Source organism: Pyxicephalus adspersus, chromosome 3 (genome assembly GCF_032062135.1).
Source record: "Pyxicephalus adspersus chromosome 3, UCB_Pads_2.0, whole genome shotgun sequence".
NCBI classification, from domain to species: domain Eukaryota; kingdom Metazoa; phylum Chordata; class Amphibia; order Anura; family Pyxicephalidae; genus Pyxicephalus; species Pyxicephalus adspersus.
This window is the reverse complement of record NC_092860.1, coordinates 139,215,065-139,237,603: the sequence shown is the minus strand read 5'-3', so window position 1 is coordinate 139,237,603 and position 22,539 is coordinate 139,215,065. Positions and strand designations below refer to the sequence as shown.

At 38.1% G+C, this 22,539-nt stretch overlaps 1 protein-coding gene across 1 annotated transcript in view; it reads left to right on the top strand.

Moving 5' to 3' along the window:
- Positions 1–22,539, top strand: part of HTT (huntingtin) — a 99,758-nt gene that overhangs the window by 50,566 nt on the left and 26,653 nt on the right. The window contains exons 27-49 of the mRNA XM_072406890.1: positions 12–138; positions 386–507; positions 983–1,093; positions 1,770–1,847; positions 1,983–2,206; positions 2,495–2,573; positions 3,973–4,134; positions 4,269–4,324; positions 4,427–4,575; positions 5,082–5,335; positions 5,706–5,828; positions 6,611–6,849; positions 8,360–8,502; positions 9,939–10,146; positions 12,582–12,726; positions 14,512–14,691; positions 16,182–16,358; positions 16,452–16,528; positions 16,979–17,117; positions 17,228–17,350; positions 17,885–18,098; positions 19,013–19,158; positions 21,558–21,735. Of these exons, the coding sequence (XP_072262991.1) occupies positions 12–138; positions 386–507; positions 983–1,093; positions 1,770–1,847; positions 1,983–2,206; positions 2,495–2,573; positions 3,973–4,134; positions 4,269–4,324; positions 4,427–4,575; positions 5,082–5,335; positions 5,706–5,828; positions 6,611–6,849; positions 8,360–8,502; positions 9,939–10,146; positions 12,582–12,726; positions 14,512–14,691; positions 16,182–16,358; positions 16,452–16,528; positions 16,979–17,117; positions 17,228–17,350; positions 17,885–18,098; positions 19,013–19,158; positions 21,558–21,735 (3,454 nt within the window). The remainder of the gene's footprint in view (positions 1–11; positions 139–385; positions 508–982; positions 1,094–1,769; positions 1,848–1,982; positions 2,207–2,494; positions 2,574–3,972; positions 4,135–4,268; positions 4,325–4,426; positions 4,576–5,081; positions 5,336–5,705; positions 5,829–6,610; positions 6,850–8,359; positions 8,503–9,938; positions 10,147–12,581; positions 12,727–14,511; positions 14,692–16,181; positions 16,359–16,451; positions 16,529–16,978; positions 17,118–17,227; positions 17,351–17,884; positions 18,099–19,012; positions 19,159–21,557; positions 21,736–22,539) is intronic.

Sequence of the window (22,539 nt, the reverse complement as noted above, 5' to 3'; positions counted from 1 at the left end):
TTTACTTTTAGACCACCCTTCCCTCCCTAACCAACCCACCTTCTTTAAGTCCTATCCGAAGGAAAGGGAAGGAAAGAGAAAGTGCTGAGCAGACAGCAGTACCACTGAGCCCAAAGAAAGTCAGTGATGCCACTCCAGGTAAGCTGTTTTGACATTACTTTTATTCTATAGTAAAATACAGGATAATAGTGCTTAATTACCATTAAGTAGAAGCAACGAAAATATGTGTTGGCCACATTAATAAAAGAATACAGTATTTTGCTTAAAGTGAATCATAAGATAAAGTCAACTCTAATGCCTCAGGACCATGCTTTGATGTATAAACACTCTAGGAAATGCGTTTATATTTCTTTCTTTAATTTTTGTTTTCCTTGGTTTGTTGCAGCTTCACGACAGACAGATGCCTCTGGTCCAGCTCAAACAAGCAAATCTCTAGGCAGTTTCTATCATCTCCCATCGTATTTAAAGTTGTATGATGTTTTGAAAGCCACCCATGCCAACTATAAGGTAAGAGCCAGGTGTTGTTTCAATTTGTCAGAAAGTCTTGGGCATCTCATGTTTTAAAGTGTTACTTACCGAAAGTTAAAATTAATTAGTTGCTTACCCTCTAAGTTGGGGGATAGCTTTGCTTCAATTTTATTTTTAATTTTGTATTTACCTGGGGTTCAGTTCAGGATCATGCCAAGTCCACCAGTTTCTATCTTAGGGCCACCTTAGGATACACACACTCTGCAACACATATAGGGATGTTGATGTCATTCAAGAGGAATGTGCATCTGTGCTATCAGCACCAATGCGCTAGCTGAGGGGAGCAAAACAGGTGGACACAACATTAGGAATAAATTTTTTTTTTTTTTTTAAATAAAAAATATTTATTTATACATAGACATCCTTCCACTGCCAAGTCACTCTCAGAATTAAGTGAGCCCAGAATATTGCCCTTTTTTGCCTTTTTATTTTATGGTTTGTTCTTTTTCCATAGGTAACATTGGATCTTCAGAATAACAATGAAAAGTTTGGGAGTTTTCTTCGCTCTGCTCTGGATGTCCTCTCTCAGATTTTGGAACTAGCTACACTCACTGATATTGGAAAGGTACCAGTGTAATATGCTAATTGTGATGCTTTATATTGTATAATGTAGACCCTCTGTTACACAATCCCAAGCTTACTAACTAAATTGTACAATATTTCATATATTTAGTTCATGGTAAAGGTAATTTTGAACTGCACAGATCAGATATGTAGAGCTTCATATTTTGTTTATAGATTATCCGATTACTTTATTTTCTGGACTTTTGCCTTTGCCTGGTTTATTTTCTCCTCCTATTGTCCAGCAGAAACTCTATATTAAAGTTTTAAGCAGCTGGGAGGTGGGCTTAATGAATACCTATGTAAATTGTGGTTTTGGGGTCTTATATACTGAAACGTGGAAATACATAACCCCACATTATCTCTAGCCTAATCACCTGCTAGATTTACTTTGAAGAGTCATTTCTCTCAGCCTAATGGTATAAAATGTCAGTTAACAAAAAAAACTACATTGTATTAAATTCAAAAGAGCTCTTCTGGTGTCAGAGATGCTGATTTGGAGAGCAGTGTAAGCTGTACATTGTTTATTTCACGCCATATTGTGTATCTGGTGATTACAGTATCATAAGGTACACATTAGAGTGTACATAACTAGCATTAAAGCACATGTTACATGTACATAACTACATTTATGTTGTAGGTTATTTGATTTATTCAGTGTCTTACTTTTTTGTATGCAGTGTGTGGAAGAAATTCTGGGTTATCTAAAATCCTGTTTCAGCAGGGAGCCTGTGATGGTCACGATCTGTGTACAACAGGTAGGCTAAAAGAATCTACTGTAAATGTGATGGGTAATGACTGACTATCCTGAAAGGGATAAATTTAAACAACTTATTGATGATAAATTGATCCTTTTTTTTTCTGTGTTTTTTTTTTTTTTTATTTCTTTCTAGCTATTAAAGACCCTTTTTGGAACCAACTTGGCATCCCAGTTTGAGGCACTGTCTTCAAACCCCAGTAAAACCCAGGCAAAAGCACAACGCCTTGGCTCTTCTAACTTGCGGCCTGGCTTGTACCATTACTGCTTTATGGCTCCATATACACATTTTACCCAGGCTCTGGCAGATGCCAGTCTACGTAACATGGTCCAAGCTGATCAAGAGCAAGACGCATCAGGGTAAGCAAACATCAAAAAAGGGCATTCCATATTTCTCATTTCCCCTAGCAAATGGTTATAGGGTTATGTCTGCCTGTTTTAAAATTTTCTAAAGATCAAAAGGTTCAGTTTAATATTTAAAGTGGCTGTAAACCTGTATATATTTTTGACCTTTCAGAATAGGCCACACCAGTATTAACATTCAGTTAATATAAGAAAGGCTACAGATATATCTTAAATATTTGTGTTAATTTATGTAGTGAGTGTTGTATATTCAAAGAACAGTAACCAGTTGCCTATTTGTTCCAGGTGGTTTGATGTGCTCCAGAAGGTTTCCTCTCAGTTGAAGAACAGCATTACCAATGTTACTAAGCACCGTGCAGACAAGGTACAGCATCATTTTTTGTACAGCTCTTTGTATTTGTGGTAGATGATAGGCTGGCGATAGTTGTCCATCAGAAAATTATATTGACAAGGACCGAAATATATAGCCATATAGCTAATGCATTAATGTAAAGTTTTGTTATTTTTGCTATATAGGGTTAGATGCAAATGGTATCATGTTCTGCTACTTTCTGTGCTAGAATTATATAGGACCTAATATTAGATTTTTCTGAATGGGGATTAAATGAAGTTTGAAGGGAACAAATTTGTGCAAGTGATTTTCTGTATCACTGTCACTTAATTGCTTAGCTTGTTCGATCCACCTATAAATAGTTTTGTACAATTTCTACCTCTTCACTCCCTGGGAGTGGAGTACTTAAAGAGAAACTTACCTTCAATCCTGCAGGGCAGTCAGATCACTCCGGTGTCCGGCATCTGGTCCTGTATCGTCTCGACATCCATCCCGGAGCCGGATCTCCGGGCGCTGCCATCTTCGTCTTCTCTTCTGGGTTCTTCATCCCACATCACCCAACCCAGGAGTGAGATCGGGTGATGAAGGATAATAAAAAAAAAAATTGACAATCTCTCTGCGCATGCATGAGATCAGTAAATTTTTTTCCTTGGGCAAAAAGGCTCCTTCTGCGCATGTCCAAGATGCTCAGGCATGCACAGAAGGAGCACCAAAAAAAAAACAAACAAACATGAATTTTTACCTTTCATAAAAAGTTTCTCCACCCTTTTATGTAAAGTGAAAATTCTGAGTATAGGTACGCTTTAAGTACTAATCATTTACCTTGTAAGGGGTCCTTTAAATATCAGGGTTTAAAAAGTGACAATCACTTTAAGGTTCACCGTGTCAAAAGTTGAATGTGATCTTAAGTCCACACAATGCCACCATTTGTTTCTACAGGATATAATTTGAGCATAACCCTCTGTATCCAATAATACAGTGTTGACTCCTTATTGTAGTCTATGCATTACCTCTTGATGGTAGATAATTGTCTCACTTACATTTTTCTGTTACTTTGTTAACAGAATATAGAAAACATTTAATTATTAAAATTTAAACCGAAGTTTAAAATGTTTTAATAATTGTATATTTATCTAAAGCCTAGTTGAAGGGGTTAATACCTTGACCAGATTATTTTGTGCTATATCTCTTTTGGGGTAATCTCCTCCTTTAATTTCCTGTCCTAGAGATACAACAGGATGCATTTCTCTTAGGATACAAACACACTACCAAAAGTCCAAAAGTGTACCAAAAGTCAGATTTATGCACAATTCTATGCCAAAACCAGGTGGCATATTGGGCCTATTGTTTTAGGATACATCAGAGTTTTCTTAAATATGCAGTTAATATATTTAGTGTTCTAAAAATAACGACAATGATCTTCTGTTCGTAGAATACTATACATAACCACATTCGACTGTTTGAGCCTCTGGTGATAAAAGCCTTGAAGCAATACACCACTACTACTTCTGTTCAGTTGCAAAGACAGGTCCTCGATCTTTTAGCTCAACTTGTGCAGCTTCGAGTCAACTACTGTCTGCTGGACTCTGATCAGGTAACATTAATTATTCAGTCCTACAGTCCTACTTCTAATTTGTGTTTCCTGCTCTGTTTGCTCTAAAAAAAAAACAAAGACAAAACAGGCATCTGTTCTGTATATTTCAACATTCAATCACTTTGTTCTTGCAGGTGTTCATTGGTTTTGTGCTAAAGCAATTTGAGTACATTGAAGTAGGTCAGTTCAGGTAAGGTCTTCTCCTATTATCCCTGAATGCTGGATAATTGCTGAATTTATACAGCAGGTGATATCCCATGTACTTGTTAAGCTTCTTTTGTTAACTTGACAGGGAATCAGAAGCCATCATTCCCAATGTCTTCTTCTTTCTGGTTCTGCTATCCTATGAACGGTACCACTCTAAGCAGATTATCGGCATTCCTAAAATTATCCAGCTGTGTGATGGCATCATGGCCAGCGGGAGGAAAGCTGTGACTCATGGTATGTAAACATCAATAAAATCTGTAACTGCTAGGGACCATTCACTCCATCTGTTGTGTTTAGGTACAAGCATGAACATGCATCTTTTTAAGGCAATGCTTTTATTTGAATTGGATAGTAATATACCACAATGGACAGAAAAAATTTTATGTACCATTTTCTGTTTGTCAATGTAAAACCAATTCAACCTAAGGTTCTCTTCTTGCAAGAGTACAATTACAATAATAAGGGACTCTGTCCTTTTTTCTTATGACTAGCTTAAATTGTCCAAACAAAATTCAACTAAGCAGGTAATTTCACTTCTCCAAGATGACTGGACCAAGAAGAACTAAGTCATGGTCACTTAGTATTTATAGACAGATTTTTCAAGATCTGGTAATGATTAGACAAATCACCTTTTCTCTGATGCCTATAGGTAAATAGGTACAGTTTCTCTTTAGCAAAAAAAGAATATTTCTTTAAAATAGAAGAAAAATATATTGTATCTGTCTCTTTTTGTACTGCAGCCATTCCAGCCCTGCAGCCTATAGTCCATGACCTCTTTGTATTACGAGGAACCAATAAAGCTGACGCAGGGAAAGAACTGGAGACTCAGAAGGAAGTAGTGGTGTCCATGCTGCTCAGACTCATCCAGTACCATCAGGTTCTGGAGATGTTTATTCTGGTACTGCAGCAGTGTCACAAAGAGAATGAAGACAAGTGGAAAAGGCTCTCTCGTCAGATAGCAGATGTCATTCTGCCCATGTTATCAAAACAGCAGGTCAGTAACTTACTATGTCTTCCTTATCAGCTATGGAAATGGTTGTTCGTCTGTTGGTGTCTTCAGTATCTTTTCAGGACATCATGTAAATATATTTCATTGTCATATGCACTCTCTCCAAAAACAAATAATGTCTGGAATCTTTTTTTTTCTTTCTTTCTTTTTATTAACATTGTTTCCTTGGACATTGGTATCATAATTTAACTTTATTGAGCTAAAACTGGGTATTCTGCTGAGGAAGTCGTTCTACTGAACTTTTCTGCGTAGGTAATAGGCTATCATGGTTCCGGGCTAGTCGTCCACTCCATGTAACAGAAATACTTTTAATTTTTTTTTATAATCTAGAATGTGCCATTTGCTTTGTCTTTAGATGCACATAGACTCTCATGAAGCCCTGGGTGTGTTAAATACTCTCTTTGAAACGCTTGCTCCTTCTTCATTACGTCCAGTGGACATGCTGCTTAGAAGTATGTTTGTCATTCCATACACTATGGTAAGTGATTAGGAAAATACCTGGCTGTTGTAACCGTGATTTAAAAAATAGAGTTGTTATTGCTTACCTACTTTATACAAACCTTTGGGTTTTTAAAAGCTTAACTAAAGTTCTAATATAAAAATTGTTTTTTTTTTTTTTTTGTTTTTTTTTATTACACTTATCTGTCCTCTATTGCAAGTGCTAACATCTTCACCCAGTTCCCTTCTGGGTTTGGGTCTTTGGCCATTTTGTTTGGCTAGGCCGGAATGACATTTCCTCTCAAGGAGGAGTTATTTTATTACCGGCAGCTAAGGGCATTCTGGGATATGATGGGACATTGCCTTTCTGTTCTACAATAAATGATCGGCCTACGTGCATTCCTTTATTTTGAAGATTAGTTCCACTTGATATTTTTGTATTGCTGGTCTTTTTTATATTTGCTATAACACTAAAAAATATAGCCAGACTGATTAGTAGGAGATGGGCCTGAAGAAATATAAAAAAAAATTGGAAGGATTTTCATATCTCTGCTCACCCTCTTTAAAGGGTGACAATACTTTACCTGCCCCTGCTCCTTTAAAAACCTAACTTTAGGTACATTTTTCATACTACAACAGTTGTATTACAGTGCTTTACTATACCCATACTATAACAGTATGGTTGGAACTTAAAGAAAGGATAAACCCTTACAGTTTTTTAGATATGATTTAAAGAGATCACCATTCTATACCTTGTACATATGAACTGTAAGACAAAGAAGATCATTTTCCTACATTCTATTCTGTGTTTTCTTTGAGCAGGCCTCAGTGAGCACTGTCCAGCTTTGGATATCTGGAATACTGGCCATCCTCAGAGTTCTCATCTCACAGTCTACAGAGGACATTGTTCTTTCCCGGATCCAAGAACTGTCCTTCTCCCCTCTTCTCCTCTCCTGTCAAAACATTGCCAAGTTGCGGGAAGGAGAGAATAACCAACAAAGTACTGACAACTGTGCTGAACAGAGCCAGGCAAAGGCACCACCTGAGGAAACATTCTCCCGGTATGTGACAATTTATTCATCATCTTATCGATATCTGTATCTCTAAAATATAGCAAGCCTAAAGTAGACCTTTCCACAGTTTTCAATGTGCTGCAGTTGTTTTATCATCAGTAGCAGTTCACTGGTTTCGAACTTCTGTCACCTTACATAAATTATGTATATCCTGTTACTGTCTAAGACTACTGAAATTCTTGTCAGTATTCTATTGTGAGGCACATAGCCGGTGGTCTGTGATCAAGTATTTCCACAGAATAATTTTCATTTCAGTTTTGTAGCCTCCTGGCAGACCTGCCCATATGACATGAGCCTAAGGGTGCATCTTTAATTTTGTAACTTATTGGTGCCCACTGAGTGGCTTTCATTGGACAGAAACATAGAGGGTGGGCACAATTTCCAGGTAAATGAAACAGAAACAAAACACAATTTGCAGGGTACTTTTAAGGTTTTCAAGCAGAAAGCATTTTTATGTTTCTGGCTAATGTTTTTCCATTATTTTTTCTGATCATAACCATAGACCTGAATAAGTATGTGGGCTGACAGTTAACCCAAAGCGTTGTTCTCCTCTGAGATTTCTACCAACAATAGGAAGAAAGAACTGGAAGATTGTAATACCAGAACCTGTCATGTTACTATTTAAAAAAATAAACATGTTAAGATGGTATATTTTATATCATCCAAATGTGTTTTTTCTTTTCTTCTCTCTTGTCTCTCCTTCTCTTTCTTCTCTTTTTCCTTTCCCTCTTTTCTTTCCTTTTTTCTCCTCTGTTTTCTCCTCCCTCTTTTTTTTTTCTTTTCTTCTCTCTTTTCTCTTCCTCTCTTATTCTCTTTTCTCTTCCCCTCTTCCCTTTCTTTCTTTTCTCTTACTTTAAATCTTTTGTTACAATATTGTTACTCCAATTCTGTATTCAATTCTGCAGTTTGTAAGTCTTGTTTCCATTTTTTGTTTTTAACGCAGCAACAAATGTCTATTTTATAGAAATTAGACCGTAATTTAACCTAACTGACTGACATTTTAAAGCGGCATGTGTCTGCTGATAATATGTGTGATGCCATCTGTCTTAGGAGTGAGCATATTGCTTACACACCTGCTTTCTGCAGAGACAAATCTGTGCAGTAAAAAAATCACTTCTGTTTATGATGTGGAACTGTGTTTTGCATTCAAATCTACAAACTAGTTTCATTCAATTTCATTAAAATTATTTTGGCCGATAAATTGATGCTTGCTTATTTTAATTTCCAGTAAGATGCTTAACCTGAGATATGTGCTGCTATGAATGGGTATATAGAGCCAACATTTTGTTTTTTTCCTGAACTGGCAAATGGCTTGCTTGCTTCAACGAACAAACATGCACTGAGAGGTGGACTTCTTAGCCAAAGTTCAAATTCATGTCTTTTAACTTTAGAGCATTTTAAGTGAGGAGATTGGAGTAGGTTACAAGTCATATGGTTTGAAATTTATATACAACTAGTCTGTGATAATTATAACACATTTATTTTTTTTTTGGTCAAGGTTTCTGTTACAGCTGGTGGGAATTCTCCTGGAGGACATAGTACATAAGGAGCTGAAGGTAGACCTGACCGAACAGCAGCATACATTTTACTGCCAACAGCTGGGCACCCTTCTTATGTGCCTTGTCCACATATTTAAATCAGGTAAAACAGATCACCATGTTTAATATAATTTCATGTATCTTAACATTTATGTGTCTTGAAAGTTGTTAAGTATATGATCTAGATCAGACAGAAACTGTATTGAACGAATGTAACATGTATTTTGTTAATATTTGGCCAGGTAAATATATACTACATAAAAATGTTTAAAGCTAAAGCTCAATTTTATCAGGGTCTCAGATAGCTTAACTATCACTGGTCTGCAAATATAAACTGAAATAGCAGGAATTTACAACATGCAGCTTATGACCTTGTGGAAGTACACCTTTTCTCCCTCTTCTCATAGAGGGTCTGATTTATTAAGGCTCTCCAAGGCTTGAGAGGATACACTTGAATCAGTAAAACTGGGAGATCCACCAAACCTGGAATGGATCTGGTTTAGGATTCAAAACATTTGCTAACAAATAGCAAATGACTTTAAGAAATCTATTCCATCAGCTCCACTGATGAAAGTGTATCCTCTCCAGTCTTAGATATATCAGGCTTAGAGTGCTGTCTGTATCAGCCTGTAGGTGCACACAGTACCGAGCAAAGGCTTAGTTTTTTTTATTAAGCTAAAAAAAAAACATTTTAGCCCAGAAACAAATACTGGGCAATTAACTATATCCATTTTTTTATTACTAGTTCTGGTCAGTGACACCACTGGGGCAACTAAATCATCAATCAATTTTTAGAAGAACAGGTTAGCAGTGGCAGTCTTCATATTTCTACAAATGCATCTCCTAAAAGATAAACTGTAGGTTTCCTTGGGGCCAGAAGATGGTGCACAAGGTCTACTAAACCAGTCTACTGCAGACATCACCTAAATGACTATAATGTAAAAACTATTTCATGACATGGTTATCAATGCTTTATCATCACATTCAAAGGAGGAGCACCAATGAGCAGGTCCATTTCTAATGGACCCTTATATCAAGTCTATTACGACTATTGTACATCCTTTATGTTGAGTTAATTGATCATCAATGTTGGTTTTCTGGTTTAGAATTATTTTCTCTGATAAGGCACTACCTAGTACGATCAATGTTGTAAAACCTGTTTATTAGATAACATGTTTTGCAAACATACAATAATACATCATTATTAATAGATCATTACAACTAAACTGATTCTTCAATATTTGGTAGATACTGCAAAGTTCAGCTACCTTTCTGTCTTTTTTTATGTTTTATCAGACATTTTGATGAGAAAATATACGCTTTCATAGGTCTTGGCATTTTCTGTGGCCATTACAAGGGGTCCCAATGTTCTTGTTGGATTTTTATCTTACGAAAAATGCAGTTAGGGGAGTCAGAACTCCCAGGTGGACAGGATTGCGTTTGGGGGTTATGTCAGGACCTTCGAACACTAGTCAGCAACTTATTTTTTATGAAATTATTATTTCCACTGTTTTCTTATGGTTGTTGTGCCACTTGCAGGAACATTCCGAAGGATAACAAATGCAGCTACTCGACTGTTCAAGGGGGATGGTGACGGTGGGAACTACTACACTTTGGAGAGTCTCAGTGAACTAGTGGAGTCCATGTTTCCAACCCACCCTTCCTTAGTGCTGCTGTGGTGTCAGTTCCTGCTGCTCATAGATTACACCAACTACAACTGGTGGGCTGAAGTAAATCAGACACTCAAGTAAGGCAACAATAAATGTTTCCTTTATTACTAATATTACTAATATTACTTTGTAGTGGTATTGTTTATGGAGGTCAAGGTAGGTTGATATTTTGCAATTCAACATTGTATATGTGAAATTCTTTCAGCAGGAATATATCTGTTCTGTGATAAAGAATAATTTTTAATGCAGAACGATTCGGACTTCTGGTCCCCATTAATAATACTTTAATTAATGGTGGGCACAGTGTTTTCAGCTGGCCTTTGTTTTGAGTCAGGCTCCATGTGCAAGTGCTCTTTTCATCTGCACATCTTGTAAACAGCAACAGGAGTGTTCATACAGGATGACAATGCTTCTTCTACATAACACCAAGTCAATGTTGTCACCCATATCATCCCAGGTTTATATGTGGATTCCTTGTAGCCATGTAGTGATTCCTCTTTACTTTCTGTCCTGGAGATACAACAAGTTGAGTTGTCTTTAAAACAATTTTAATTGGAAGCTTTCCCCTCGCCATAGGATTTTGAGTTTCCCATCACTTTCTGTACTGGTTTCTTTGGTTCTAATGACGGTGTATTTCACCAGGTAGGTATTTGCTAGAGGTTCCAACCCCTTTAACATATAGTCATCGCTTTTTATGACAGACCAAGCAGTGTTTACCTCATGCTAGTTTTTGGGTTTTACTAATATTTTATACTAATAGATCACAGGGGACTACAAAGTTTTACAAAGTCTTGTTTAATGCTAAGGAGAGGCCGCTAACATGTCTTTGAAAGATCATGACACAGAGTTTTCCTCCAATTTTTATATAGTTTTCTTAGCTTGTGACAACTTATGGTTTCAAATCCTAATAACTTTAGCAGATTTGGGGCATGGCATGATTAAAAAGCTTTGCCATAAAACATCAACTTTGCATGTGGAGGAGGACGACCAGTACATAGCTTTTTGCACGCAAATGGAATATGACATATTTCCCCATAAATACAGTGTTTACTCCTACACAGTCATCACCCAAATAACAATTTGTTCCACCGATTTATACCTAATTACTTTGTCCCATATAATTAATTGGGAAGCCTAACAAGTTAATAAGTCTTTGCTGCTATGGTGACCACCTTTCACCTAACGTGCAAAGCCATTTTTTCAGGAGACACTTTAAATAATGCCCCAATTTCTTCTGTTAGTCTTCTGGATATTCTGCTGAACTTCATGGAATGATTTTCTTTGGTTTATTTATTTTTAAAGGGGATTCTTGGCATCTTCAGAGCCTTTCCTGACGCAGATAGGGAGCACGTGAAGGGAGTCTTCTGCTTTAGTGATAGATGTAGTCAATCTGATTTATTTTTCAGCACTTGCAGTCATTTTTTTATTTCAAACATAGGACATCCTGTCCTTTGTACAATTTAAATTAAATTCTTCACATTTAAATTATGAATTTGCAATAGATTGTGCTTCAGATTAACCAAAATGTCCATACAGGCATGTCACTTTAGTATTGAAGCACTAGTTATGGTATTAGGTAAAATAGATTTAACAACATTACAGATTTGTCCAAAGGGTGGAAGAGAATTGTCTCCATAACTTTTTTTTCACTTTATTTTATTATGGGCAACACTGTAGCTCAGAGATTAGCGCTGGGTCCCAGGTTTGAATCTTGGACAGGACACTGTCTCGATGGAGTTTGTATGTTCTCCCGTTGCTTGCATGGGTTTCCTCTGGGTACTCCGGTTTCCTCCCACATCCCAAAAACGTGCATTTAGGTTAATTGGCTTCCCCTCAAATTTGACATTAGATTGTAAGCTCCTTTAAAGGACAGCTAGCTATATAACACTTTGCAAAGTGCTGCGTAATTTGTTGATGCTATATGAATACTGTGTAATAATAATAATTTCAGCAGTTCTGTACATACACCCAGTTCATACACCCTAACATACAGTATGTAAGTCCCCTCCAGCCATCCGACTCTCCTCTTTTACCAGTTGTCAGGGTCTTGTGAGCTCCTTGAGGCCTTGCTCATAGTCTGAGCCCTAAGTTGCTTTTCTGTTGCACAGAGGAACAGTCATGCTGCAAAGATTGAGCCCAAATCACATTTTTTTAAAAGTTTTAGTATTATTTACGCAGTTCCTTCTGATGGTGACTGTGACGTGTCTGTAACTAAGAATCATGCTGCCAGTTTAGCCCAGTTTCTTGCTTACTATAAGAGTTCCGTATCTTTTCCCACAGAATCTTTCTGATCTGCCTTAGGCCTTAGCTGCCTTTAAACCTTCGGATGTAGTGACTCTAATTGCTCGAACTTCTCCTGGGAAGATTATAAGGCAGTTTTCTGCTTTTTCTCTGGAGTTGTAGGAGATCGTATTAGTTCTTTTTTGCACCTCAATGATTTACTATACATTGCCTTATCGCATGTGACACTGTGTTCACAAATTAAAGCCATGCATTCTTTCATTATGTATAGAAGGAACAGCCTGTCGAGTACCAAACTGCTGCTAAGTCCACAGAAGTCAACTGACAGTGATGAGCCTGAGCCAGGGTCCAAACTTGGCATGTGTAACCGGGAAATAGTGCGGAGAGGGGCCCTCATCCTGTTCTGTGACTATGTGGTGAGTGCAAAAAATGGTCTTTGCAGATTATCATAAAACAAAATTGAAATGTAAAAAAATAAATAAAAACAGGAACAGGACCTTATTAGCCACTAATATATTGTGTTTGCTTTATGCGAGGCCTATTGACTGTAGTCATGATGAAACTTTATAACAATCTGCTAAATGGTTAAAGCTGAACTCAAAGCTTTGTGGCCTCATTAAGTAGAAGAACAATGTTTAAAAATTATATAAAGTGGAGACGGTAGACAAGTAAAAATTTTGTTTTGTATGTGTTTTTTTAAGTGCAAAAAAATAAAAGATGCAGCACCTTCCCCCTAATTCTTGATGGCCTAGGCGAACAAGAATGATTGGGAGCACAGAGTCTCCCGGGATACCTTCGTCACGCATCCCAGGAGGCACTTGGTTGCTCCTTCTGTGCTTACCCGAACATCTCGGGCATGCGCAGATGGAACTCCCTTCATTAATAGAAGAAAATTGTCGATCTCATGCATGCGCAGTGAGATGGGCAAGTTTTTTTCCAATCTACGTCACCTGATCTCGCGCCTGTGCAGTACAAGATCAGGTGATGTAGCAGAGAGGAGAAGGTGTCGGCGCCCAACACTCCCTGTGTGCTGGCCCGAAGACAACTGGGACAACATGCAACCTGATGAAAGAAACCTCCTGACGGATAGACTGATCTGCAGGATTGAAGGCAAGTGTAATTTTTTTGTTTTGGGTTTACTTCCGCTTTAAATTTTATGGTTTCATTGACTTCCTAAAGTCACATTTTAGAATAGAGCTCCAAAAAAATTCAAAAACATTAACTTTGAAAGTTTCATATAAAGCAAACAAACCATTTCCTTTTAAAAATGTCACACATTCCTAGACTACATATCCCATTGTGGGCTTGTGCAAAAACTGCTTCCCTCTGATGTGAATAGCTTCAATATTTAATGTCAATAAGTTGGCAGAGATTTTCCTTCATGGTACAGCTAGAGCACATGGTAGAACACGATAATCTACAAGGCAACTTTAACAGAAACCTGGAACCCATTGCAGTGCTCAACTGAAAAGTTTTTTTAAGCTAGGTGGCAAAAAATGGTAGGCTGGTGGCAGTTCTGTATTGTGACGCAACTCATCAGTAACCACCCAAAAACAGCTGAGTGGTTACTGAAATTAGCCATGTGGTGCACCCAGCTGAAAGGGGAGAAAACTGTATTGGATGTTCAGGTGACCTAACCACAACCTTCATTCTCCTGCACTTTGGGGTTCAAAGTGGCTACCTTGTCTGAGGTCCCACGTTACCTTAATCACAGTCTCCTAGTGGACAGAGCTTAGGCCTATTTGTGGAGATGGACACATATCCCTGCCCCCTAGGAGCCTGGGATTCAAAGCTAAGTCGAGTAGGCAGCTTAGATAATTAGATGTATGTAAAATTTAAAAACTTACTAGCAGAAATTTCAATCTGGTTACAGAAGTAATTAGTGTAGCAACTGTTAGACAGCAGGTCACCGCTGATCCCTGCCACTCAGGCTAAAGTGCCCAGCTTAAAAAAATTAAGCAAAGCTGAAATATAGGGTAGGCACAAATATTCCATTCTTAATTGTATTGACTTACTGTTTTTTGAACCAGAAATGTTGGGGAAAAAATGTTCCTTTATATATTTTTCTTTTTTTTTTTTTTTTTTCTTCCTTTTTTTTTTTGTTTTGTAATTATCCTTTTAAAAGTTTTGAACATAACATCACATTTAATCCTGCATTTGTGTAATCTGCCCAAGCTAACATTTTTTTTTGTGTACTGTAGTGTCAGAACCTGCATGATTCAGAACATCTCACTTGGCTGATAGTCAATCACGTTCAGGATCTCATCAACCTGTCCCATGAACCTCCGGTGCAGGATTTCATAAGTGCAATACACAGAAATTCAGCTGCCAGTGGTCTCTTCATCCAGGCCATACATTCCCGCTGTGAGAATCTGGCAACGGTGAGCTTACCTGTATTTCTGTTCCTCTTCAAAGTAATGTGTGAATAAGTATAATGTGAAGCCATGTGCATATATCCTGAAGAAAAATTTCTTTATTTTGTGTTTACCTTACAGCAGGGGTCGGCAAACTCCAGCCTTTAGGCTAGATACGGTCTAGCCGGTAATTCGTTCCGGCCTAACACCCCCTGGCCGATCCGGATCTGCCAGGGGGAGTTAGGAACTACCGGAGCTCTCTTGCCACCTTCTTGCTGTGGCTCCCCTATTTACCGCGGCAGGCCTGATACTTCCGCTGCCGCGGTAAAAAGGCATTCCTCCGCAATGCATACGGAGGAGAGGGATTTCACTTCAGGGGGTGTTCCCTTGTGGGGCGGGGCCATTAGGGTGGTGCTAATAGTCCAGCCTAGGGTGCTCCTGCCCACCCCTGAAATGGCCCAGTGGCCATTTAAGTTTGCCAACCCCTGCCTTACAGGCTCTGAAACAACGTAACTTAAATTTCACTTTAATATATATTCTTTTATTTTATTTCACATGCATTTATTTACATTTTTCTCCAAATTATACAGACCAACCTCACAAGCTACATTGACAGGTCAGCTTTCATTTGTATGGTTAACAGCATTATTTTCCAACAGAAAAAACTGTTTTGCTGTAATTTATGAAATAAGTGTTCGATGGCTTTAATCTGTTTGGCACATTCCTAAAATTGATTTAAAATTCATGGCCATCGTATGCCTATCCTGTCTATTGGTTGACTACATTGTTGTGTGATATCATAGCAAAATAAGCTGCGTTATTATCCTTTTAGAGGAAGTGGAGACTCAGAAAAACAAAACTCTTGTGTTAATCGTAGTAGCTCCAATTTAAGTAAATCACTTAGCAGCAGAAATGATTTGTATTGATTAAAATCCAGCAATTTTCTGTACATGAAGGGAGGATATGACCACCAAGGAAGAGAATAGGACATGTTCTGATTCCCTGAGCATCCATTGATTTCTCCAATGTACTGGAAATACTCTTTTCATATTGTACGCAGCTTTTTCTTTGTTTAGAGTTTTAGTGTCTGTTGAAAACAACATAAAGTAAGCACAAGCATGTAAATCTCTGTGCCTATGAAACTTTAGGGCCAATGACGACAAGCTATTTTGTATAAAATTGTTTCTCTATATAGTCTATAAAATTACCAGAGCAACTGAAGTGGGTCAAAAGCAGGTCGAGTGCAGCTAAAATTCTAAATGATCAGAAGCATCTCAAACATATGTCAAAGGCATGCTTCATTTGATCATCAAAGCCCATCAACACAGCAGGCACTTAGTCTAGATGCAGCTGCCACATTAGCTTTGGCAATGCGTTCCACCAGCTGTACAGTAATTGCTTTGCCTTTTCCAGTTTGCATATCCGAATTTTACTGCTTATTTACTCCATATACAAAATGATAGATCTGCAAGACTGATTTTGTACACATAGTTACAAAGTTATTTTGCATCCACCAGCCAACTTCTTTGAAGAAGACATTGCAGTGCTTGGAAGGCATTCACCTGAGTCAGTCTGGTGCCGTGTTGATGTTGTATATAGACAAGCTGCTATGTACCCCTTTCCGTGTGCTGGCTCGCATGGTGGATACACTGGCCTGCCGTCGGGTGGAAATGCTGTTGGCGGCACCAGCTCAGGTATGAAACATAAAATAACACAGCTTCATTTCTTTCCATTTATTTCTGTAACTTCTGTATGGTGTATTGACAAATTTTTTTGTGTCTTTACAGAATAGTGTTTCTCAGTTACCTTTAGAAGAGTTGGATAGAATACAGGAATATCTGCAGAACAGTGCTTTAGCACAAAGGTAGAGAAAATTATTATCATTTCACTATGAATATTCATGGTACTCAAATAATGATTTGTTTTATTTATTTTAATCCTCACTGCTGCCTACCTACCCACCCAAACTTTTACTTCGCTTTTCTTCTATCTTTTATTAATGTTTTCATTCTTTGCTTGGTTCTCAGTCCGATTTTAATTCTCATTCTAACTTTACTATTCTTGGGCACAGGAAACCTTTTACTTTCAGAGTTTACTGCCACCCTCAGTACTGTAAGATGGCCCAGGATAACCTTTCTTACTCCTAGCATGCCTCCGTTTTTTGCTCGTATCCAAAGCTTACCAATCTGCCACATACGGTGTGGCATGTGTTATTGATATGTAAAGAAGTCTGTAAAAAATGTAAATCTTTTGCAATCTACATTTCATCCTTGTCTCACCCCATTTCTTTAAATTCTTTATTTTTTATCTATAGGCACCAAAGACTTTATTCTCTGCTGGACAGATTCCGGGCAACTGTGAATTCGGATACAGTTGGCCCCTTACCTTTAGTGACTTCTCACCCGCTGGATGGGGACAGTCACCCAAAACTGGAAACTTTGGACCCTGATGAGGTGGGTGAAGCACTGTTGTTTGGGTTGACATGTTTCAGAGATGAAGTGTTCAGTTTTATGTTGGAGTAAATGCTAATTCAGTGATTTATGGTAAGTGTTTGTCTTTGTAGGAGTGGTATGTGTCCTTGGTACGTTCCCAGTGTTATACGCACTCTGATTCTGCACTGCTGGAAGGAGCAGAACTGGTGAATAGAATACCTCAGGATGATCGTCTCTGCTTCATGACCAACAAGGTATGGATAACCTAATGTTTCTCTTCACGTTACTGCAGAAGTCATTAAAAGGCTGTCTTGCCATGGAAACACATTTATTTTACAAAACGACCAGTATTGTGAAAAACTTGTCACCCTTTCTGCCTTTAGGCTTCCTCCAGCTGGTCTTTTCTCCATTACTGATTTACCTTGCCTTTATTCATACTTTATTTGTGCTGTTGGTGGCCATGATGGCACAGGAAAGACTTTGCCTCCTCATGTCAGAACTTCCCCCTTGAATATTGCTTGGATAATGGTCAAAAACAGCAAGAGAAGTAGAGAAAGCACACATTCACAGAGTGAATGAAATTACAGAGGTAGAGCATGATAATGGGGCACCATTCACTATGAACTACTTTAAATTTATGTCTGCTATTGGTCATTATGGAAAGGTATTATCATAGCCACATAGTGTGAATCGAACCCTATAGCTTTACTAAGGTACCTGGCAACAAGTTAGCTATGGTATAGAGTGTTGGTAATAAATTAGATTGAGAGCATGTTTTTCTTTTGTAGGAGTTTAACATGAGCCTTCTAGGCCCGTGTTTGGCCCTGGGAGTGAACCAGATTATAGGGGATCAGGACAGCAGCTTCTTTGAAACAACCCAGTCTGTCCTGCTGGATCTCATCTCACAGACCGTTCAGCAGCTGCCCGACACTCATCAGATTTTCCAGCCTCTGAAGCCTATGGAGAAAGACGCCTACTGGGAGAAGATAATCACAGTGTTGGGTAGGAGCTCTTGTATGATATTGTTATATATTTACTAAAGGGGAGTCTGTGAATGGACAAGTTGGCTCAGTAAGGCTACGTACACGCGTCAGATGATTCTCATCCAATATTCGCCTCAGGGCTGATATCGGACAAGAATCTGGCATGTGTACAGCGCTGGTTGTTCCTGGATTCTTCCTGGCTGATCCACAAATGATCATAATGAAAGTGGAGGGAAGAGAGCACAGCGGGGTGCCACTTGGGCGGTCTCCCCCTCCCCTCACCATAGAGCAGAACGGTGCTGTATGTACAACATTCGTTCATACAACTGTTGCAGTTTTGCATAGAGCTTCAAAGTGTGGAAGGATGATCCGCTTTGTCAAGTTTTTTTTTTTATTGCTGTGTCCCCATTGGGAAGCTTCTTCCTCTTTTTTTGTCCCGGTGATCATTTTCAGTTAAAAATAATAGTTACTTAATATTTTGGCATTTTTACCAAAAAAAAAAAAGTGAGCAGAAATCTTCCATAAAGCAATGGCAAAGTAATGTCTTTAAGTGTCTTGGACAAGACTTTCCCTCACTTTGCACACTCACTTTACTTCTGTTGCATTTTCAGGACAAGAAGTGATAGAAAGACTCTTCAATTGTTTATTGAATGATTCTTCCCCCTCCCTACACTGTTTAAACTGGAAAGATTGTGACTGCACAAACACTTTTAAGAAGTCCTTATACATTCTAGACATAGGGGAAAGAAAGGTCACATCAGTTTACTAATGGCTCTCATTTAGTTATTGTTGCAAATTTACACTGTTCAGCTTTCTTTTATTGTGCAGTTCAGCATTTGGGATTGCACTTCTGCCACAGGGAAGTGGGTCAGTGACTTGTATGTGGCTTTTTCTTGTGCAGTTTTATTAACAATATTGTAATGTTTGATTTAGGTGACTCTGAAGTATATTATTCCCTTGTCACCCTATGTCGAGCGCTGGCGCAGTACCTGCTATCTCTCCCCAAAATACCTCAGTCTTTTCACATACGGCAGGAAAATGAACTGGACATTGTGAAGTTTGTGGTCATGTCAATAGAGGTAAGAATGTACCGTAACTTACTGCTAATGAAAACGTAAACAAGGAAAAGCTTTTGTAATTCTTGCAGGAACAAAAGAGCAGCCCTGTATCTGGAACAACAATATTCTGGAAGTGAGGGGTTGATTCTCTGCTAGACTTTGAAAGTGATCCTGTACTCACTTGCAAAAATCCTTTCTAATTTACAGTAAAGTGTAATTTCTGCTGTGTCCTTTATAAGTCAGTTTTCACATTCTCTCCAATTTAGATTTACTTTGTTACTGCTCATAACTTTCCCAGCTTTCATGGATAAGCCTTTTCCGGTCATTGTCCTATGAAAGTGTAAGAATAACTGGTTGTTTTTGGCAGGAATTAGCAATGGAATCAAGGATTTTAGGGACCCAGAAACTTAAAACATTATCAGAGAGGGGTAGGAAAATAGAAGGGACTTTTCCTTTAAAGACAATAGCAGCCATCTCTTGATGGTTCCAGGTTCAGATTTAGGAGATACTTAAAGCAGAACAAAACCCTTATACTTGCTACAGGTGCCACCATCTCCGTTCTCCTCTCCCATTAAGTGATCATCTGCAATCTTGATTTGACTGGGCCAATCAATTTAATTTAGTCTTGGAAGCCATTAAGTGCCAGTATGCACAGATTAGCTACTTTTGACAGGGGAGCCGGCGATCAGCCAGGGAGACTTGCTTATTGCAGAAGTAGTATTGCCTGTCCTTTTTAATAATGCCCTGCCTGTTTCAACATTTTTAAAAGGGGAATTTTATTTCCAATTTAGGGCAGAACATTACATTTATTGAAGTAGGAGTATAGCCTTCCTAATTCCCACATGACAAGTGTATGTAAACTCGAAAATATGTTTACTCTAAAGTGAACCTGTCACATACTTTACTTCATTAGCAACTTTTCCTCTGCACCCAGAGATCACCATTATTTTTTGTCCACATAAAGTTTCCCTGCAGTCATGGGCCACTGTCCATGTAGGCCTCAAATATAAATTCAGCTTGTTTTGCAGCCAAATGAATACACCTGTATTGGTGGCTGAGGTGCTGTATTTTGGGGGAAGCTGGATGGCAGAACTCCAAATAGAGGGTTGGTGTAACTGAAGTTTATATTGGCAGTATTTTCAGAATTGTGAAGCTCCCTGGACACACAGCTAACAATTTGCTTGGATATGAATGGTACATGATGTAGTACCCACATTATTATTAGGTTACGATTTGAAATTACTGTAATCATTCAAAGCCATATTGGCTTATCCAGCAATGAACAAGTACTCTTGTTCATTGCTGGATTGAATTTGGCTTCTTGTCGCAATTTTGCTCTGCAAGTACTTTGTTTCTGTAAAATATTAGTAAAGACGCTGCTCCAACATAATCCATCCTGCAGCCCCTTGGGTGCAGATCTGCCTTGCTCACAACTGGGGCATATATAAAAGACTGATGGTAGTAATTGTAAATAATTTCCTTCATTCTTTTATTGGTAAAAAAGTATGTTAAAGCTGAGGCTTTTACATATTTAATGTTGTATGCAGGGCTTCTGATTGCTGATTTAGTTGTATTATGCTTATTTTGTAATATTCAATTCTTTTTATATTTTTATTTGTCGGGTAAATATCTAATATTTTATCTAAACATTTCCTAGTTACTACAAGCAGTCAGCGATTCTTCTTGTGAGCAAGTTTGGAGCCTCAAATATTATCAGTTGTACCGAACAAACCAAGAGAATCCTGCATTATTAGAATGACAAGCTGTAATGCCTGTGTCATTACCAGGAATTTTATACCGTCTGGTATAAAGCTAGTGCTGGGCTTTCTAATTAGCTTTTATATACTGACCACATTTGGAAGTGTTTGGTATTGCACTAATGGACTAATGGACTAAAGGACAATTAGGCCTGGTAAATCTGTTTGCTGTTTGTAATAAAGTTTGCTATAGCCTAATCTGCTAGAATTGACTAGATAACAAGCAGAGAACATAGGACATATGGAGTTGGACTAAACGATAACCCTTCATCATAGGATAGTGTACCGTCCCTATAGGCGGCCCTTGAGTGTCCATGTAGAACTAAACATGCGGACTCACCATAACTTGTAGTGTCGGGGTCTATCAATGGAGTAATAGACCCTGACACTACTTTACAAACTATGGTGAGTCCGCATGTTCTGTTTAGTTCCTTAACAGTTTTGATTAAGGGATATAGCTACTTTTATACGAAAAGATTAGAAGTAGTGATCTGTAAACAACATGGTAAGTGGCATTTGAACAACATGCAACATTTATCGATTGTACAAAAGGGACCAGAATTGAGATATTTCAATCTCATCTTTTTATTAGTTTTTAGGTGTAGTTTTATTTCAAACCTCCTTTTCTTACTGGCATGCTGATGACAATGATTTTGTTTGTAGGCGGTGTCCTGGCATTTTGTTCAAGAACAGGTACCTCTAGGTGTAGATCTCCAAGCTGTGCTGGAGTGTTGCTGTCTGACGTTACAACAGCCGGGACTGTGGAATTTGCTGGCCTCTGCAGAATATGTGACCCGTGCCTGCTCCTTAATCACCTGCATACGCTTTATTATAGAAGCTGGTAAGTAATTTGCACTTTTTTTGGTTGATAATTAAGATGTTTCTTCTATCTCCTCCTGGGTGTAGCAATGCATTTTTGAAGCAGTAGCAACACAGCAACAAAAATGTCAGGCCTTCATACAGATGTCTTGTCTCATGTCTTTAGAACATAATGTACCATTTTTCTTTAATATTTTAATATACTACTAGGTGCCATTTAGTTGGCTGTGGATAAGCAGGACATAATGTGTTTGGATTTTAAGCATATTGTAGCCAATCAGATTACTGTCCTATAACAAGAGCAAGAATATTTCAGTTCACTTGCTTTGGCTGCCATTCTGCTCTTTCAGAAGTTGTATTACATACAGATAACTAGCAAGATGTTTTATGATACAAACATAATCCTCCATTCACATTTAAGCCAGTCACTAACCATGAGCACTCATGTGCATATCACATAGTGGAACACTTATACGCTTATGTTCCTAGCAATTAGGTCACACATTAAATGGTAAAGAAAGAATGAGTATATCAGTTTAGGAACATGGTTCATCAAAAACAAATCAGCACTGACTGATTCAACATTTTACCTTGAGATATTCACAGGTGAATGTTTATTCAACCATCCCATTCAGAAAAAAAAAAAACTTTTAGGAACTGCTTGTCAATAATGTAAATAGCCTAAACCCCTGGAATCACATACATTTTGATTTCTTTAGCCAGCTGGGTTACACAGCTTTTAAGACACAACGGATCTTACAGGGATTAGCAGTTGATTCTGTCATTTACACATTCCTCCTTGATTTTGCCTTCCCTCCCAATCTTC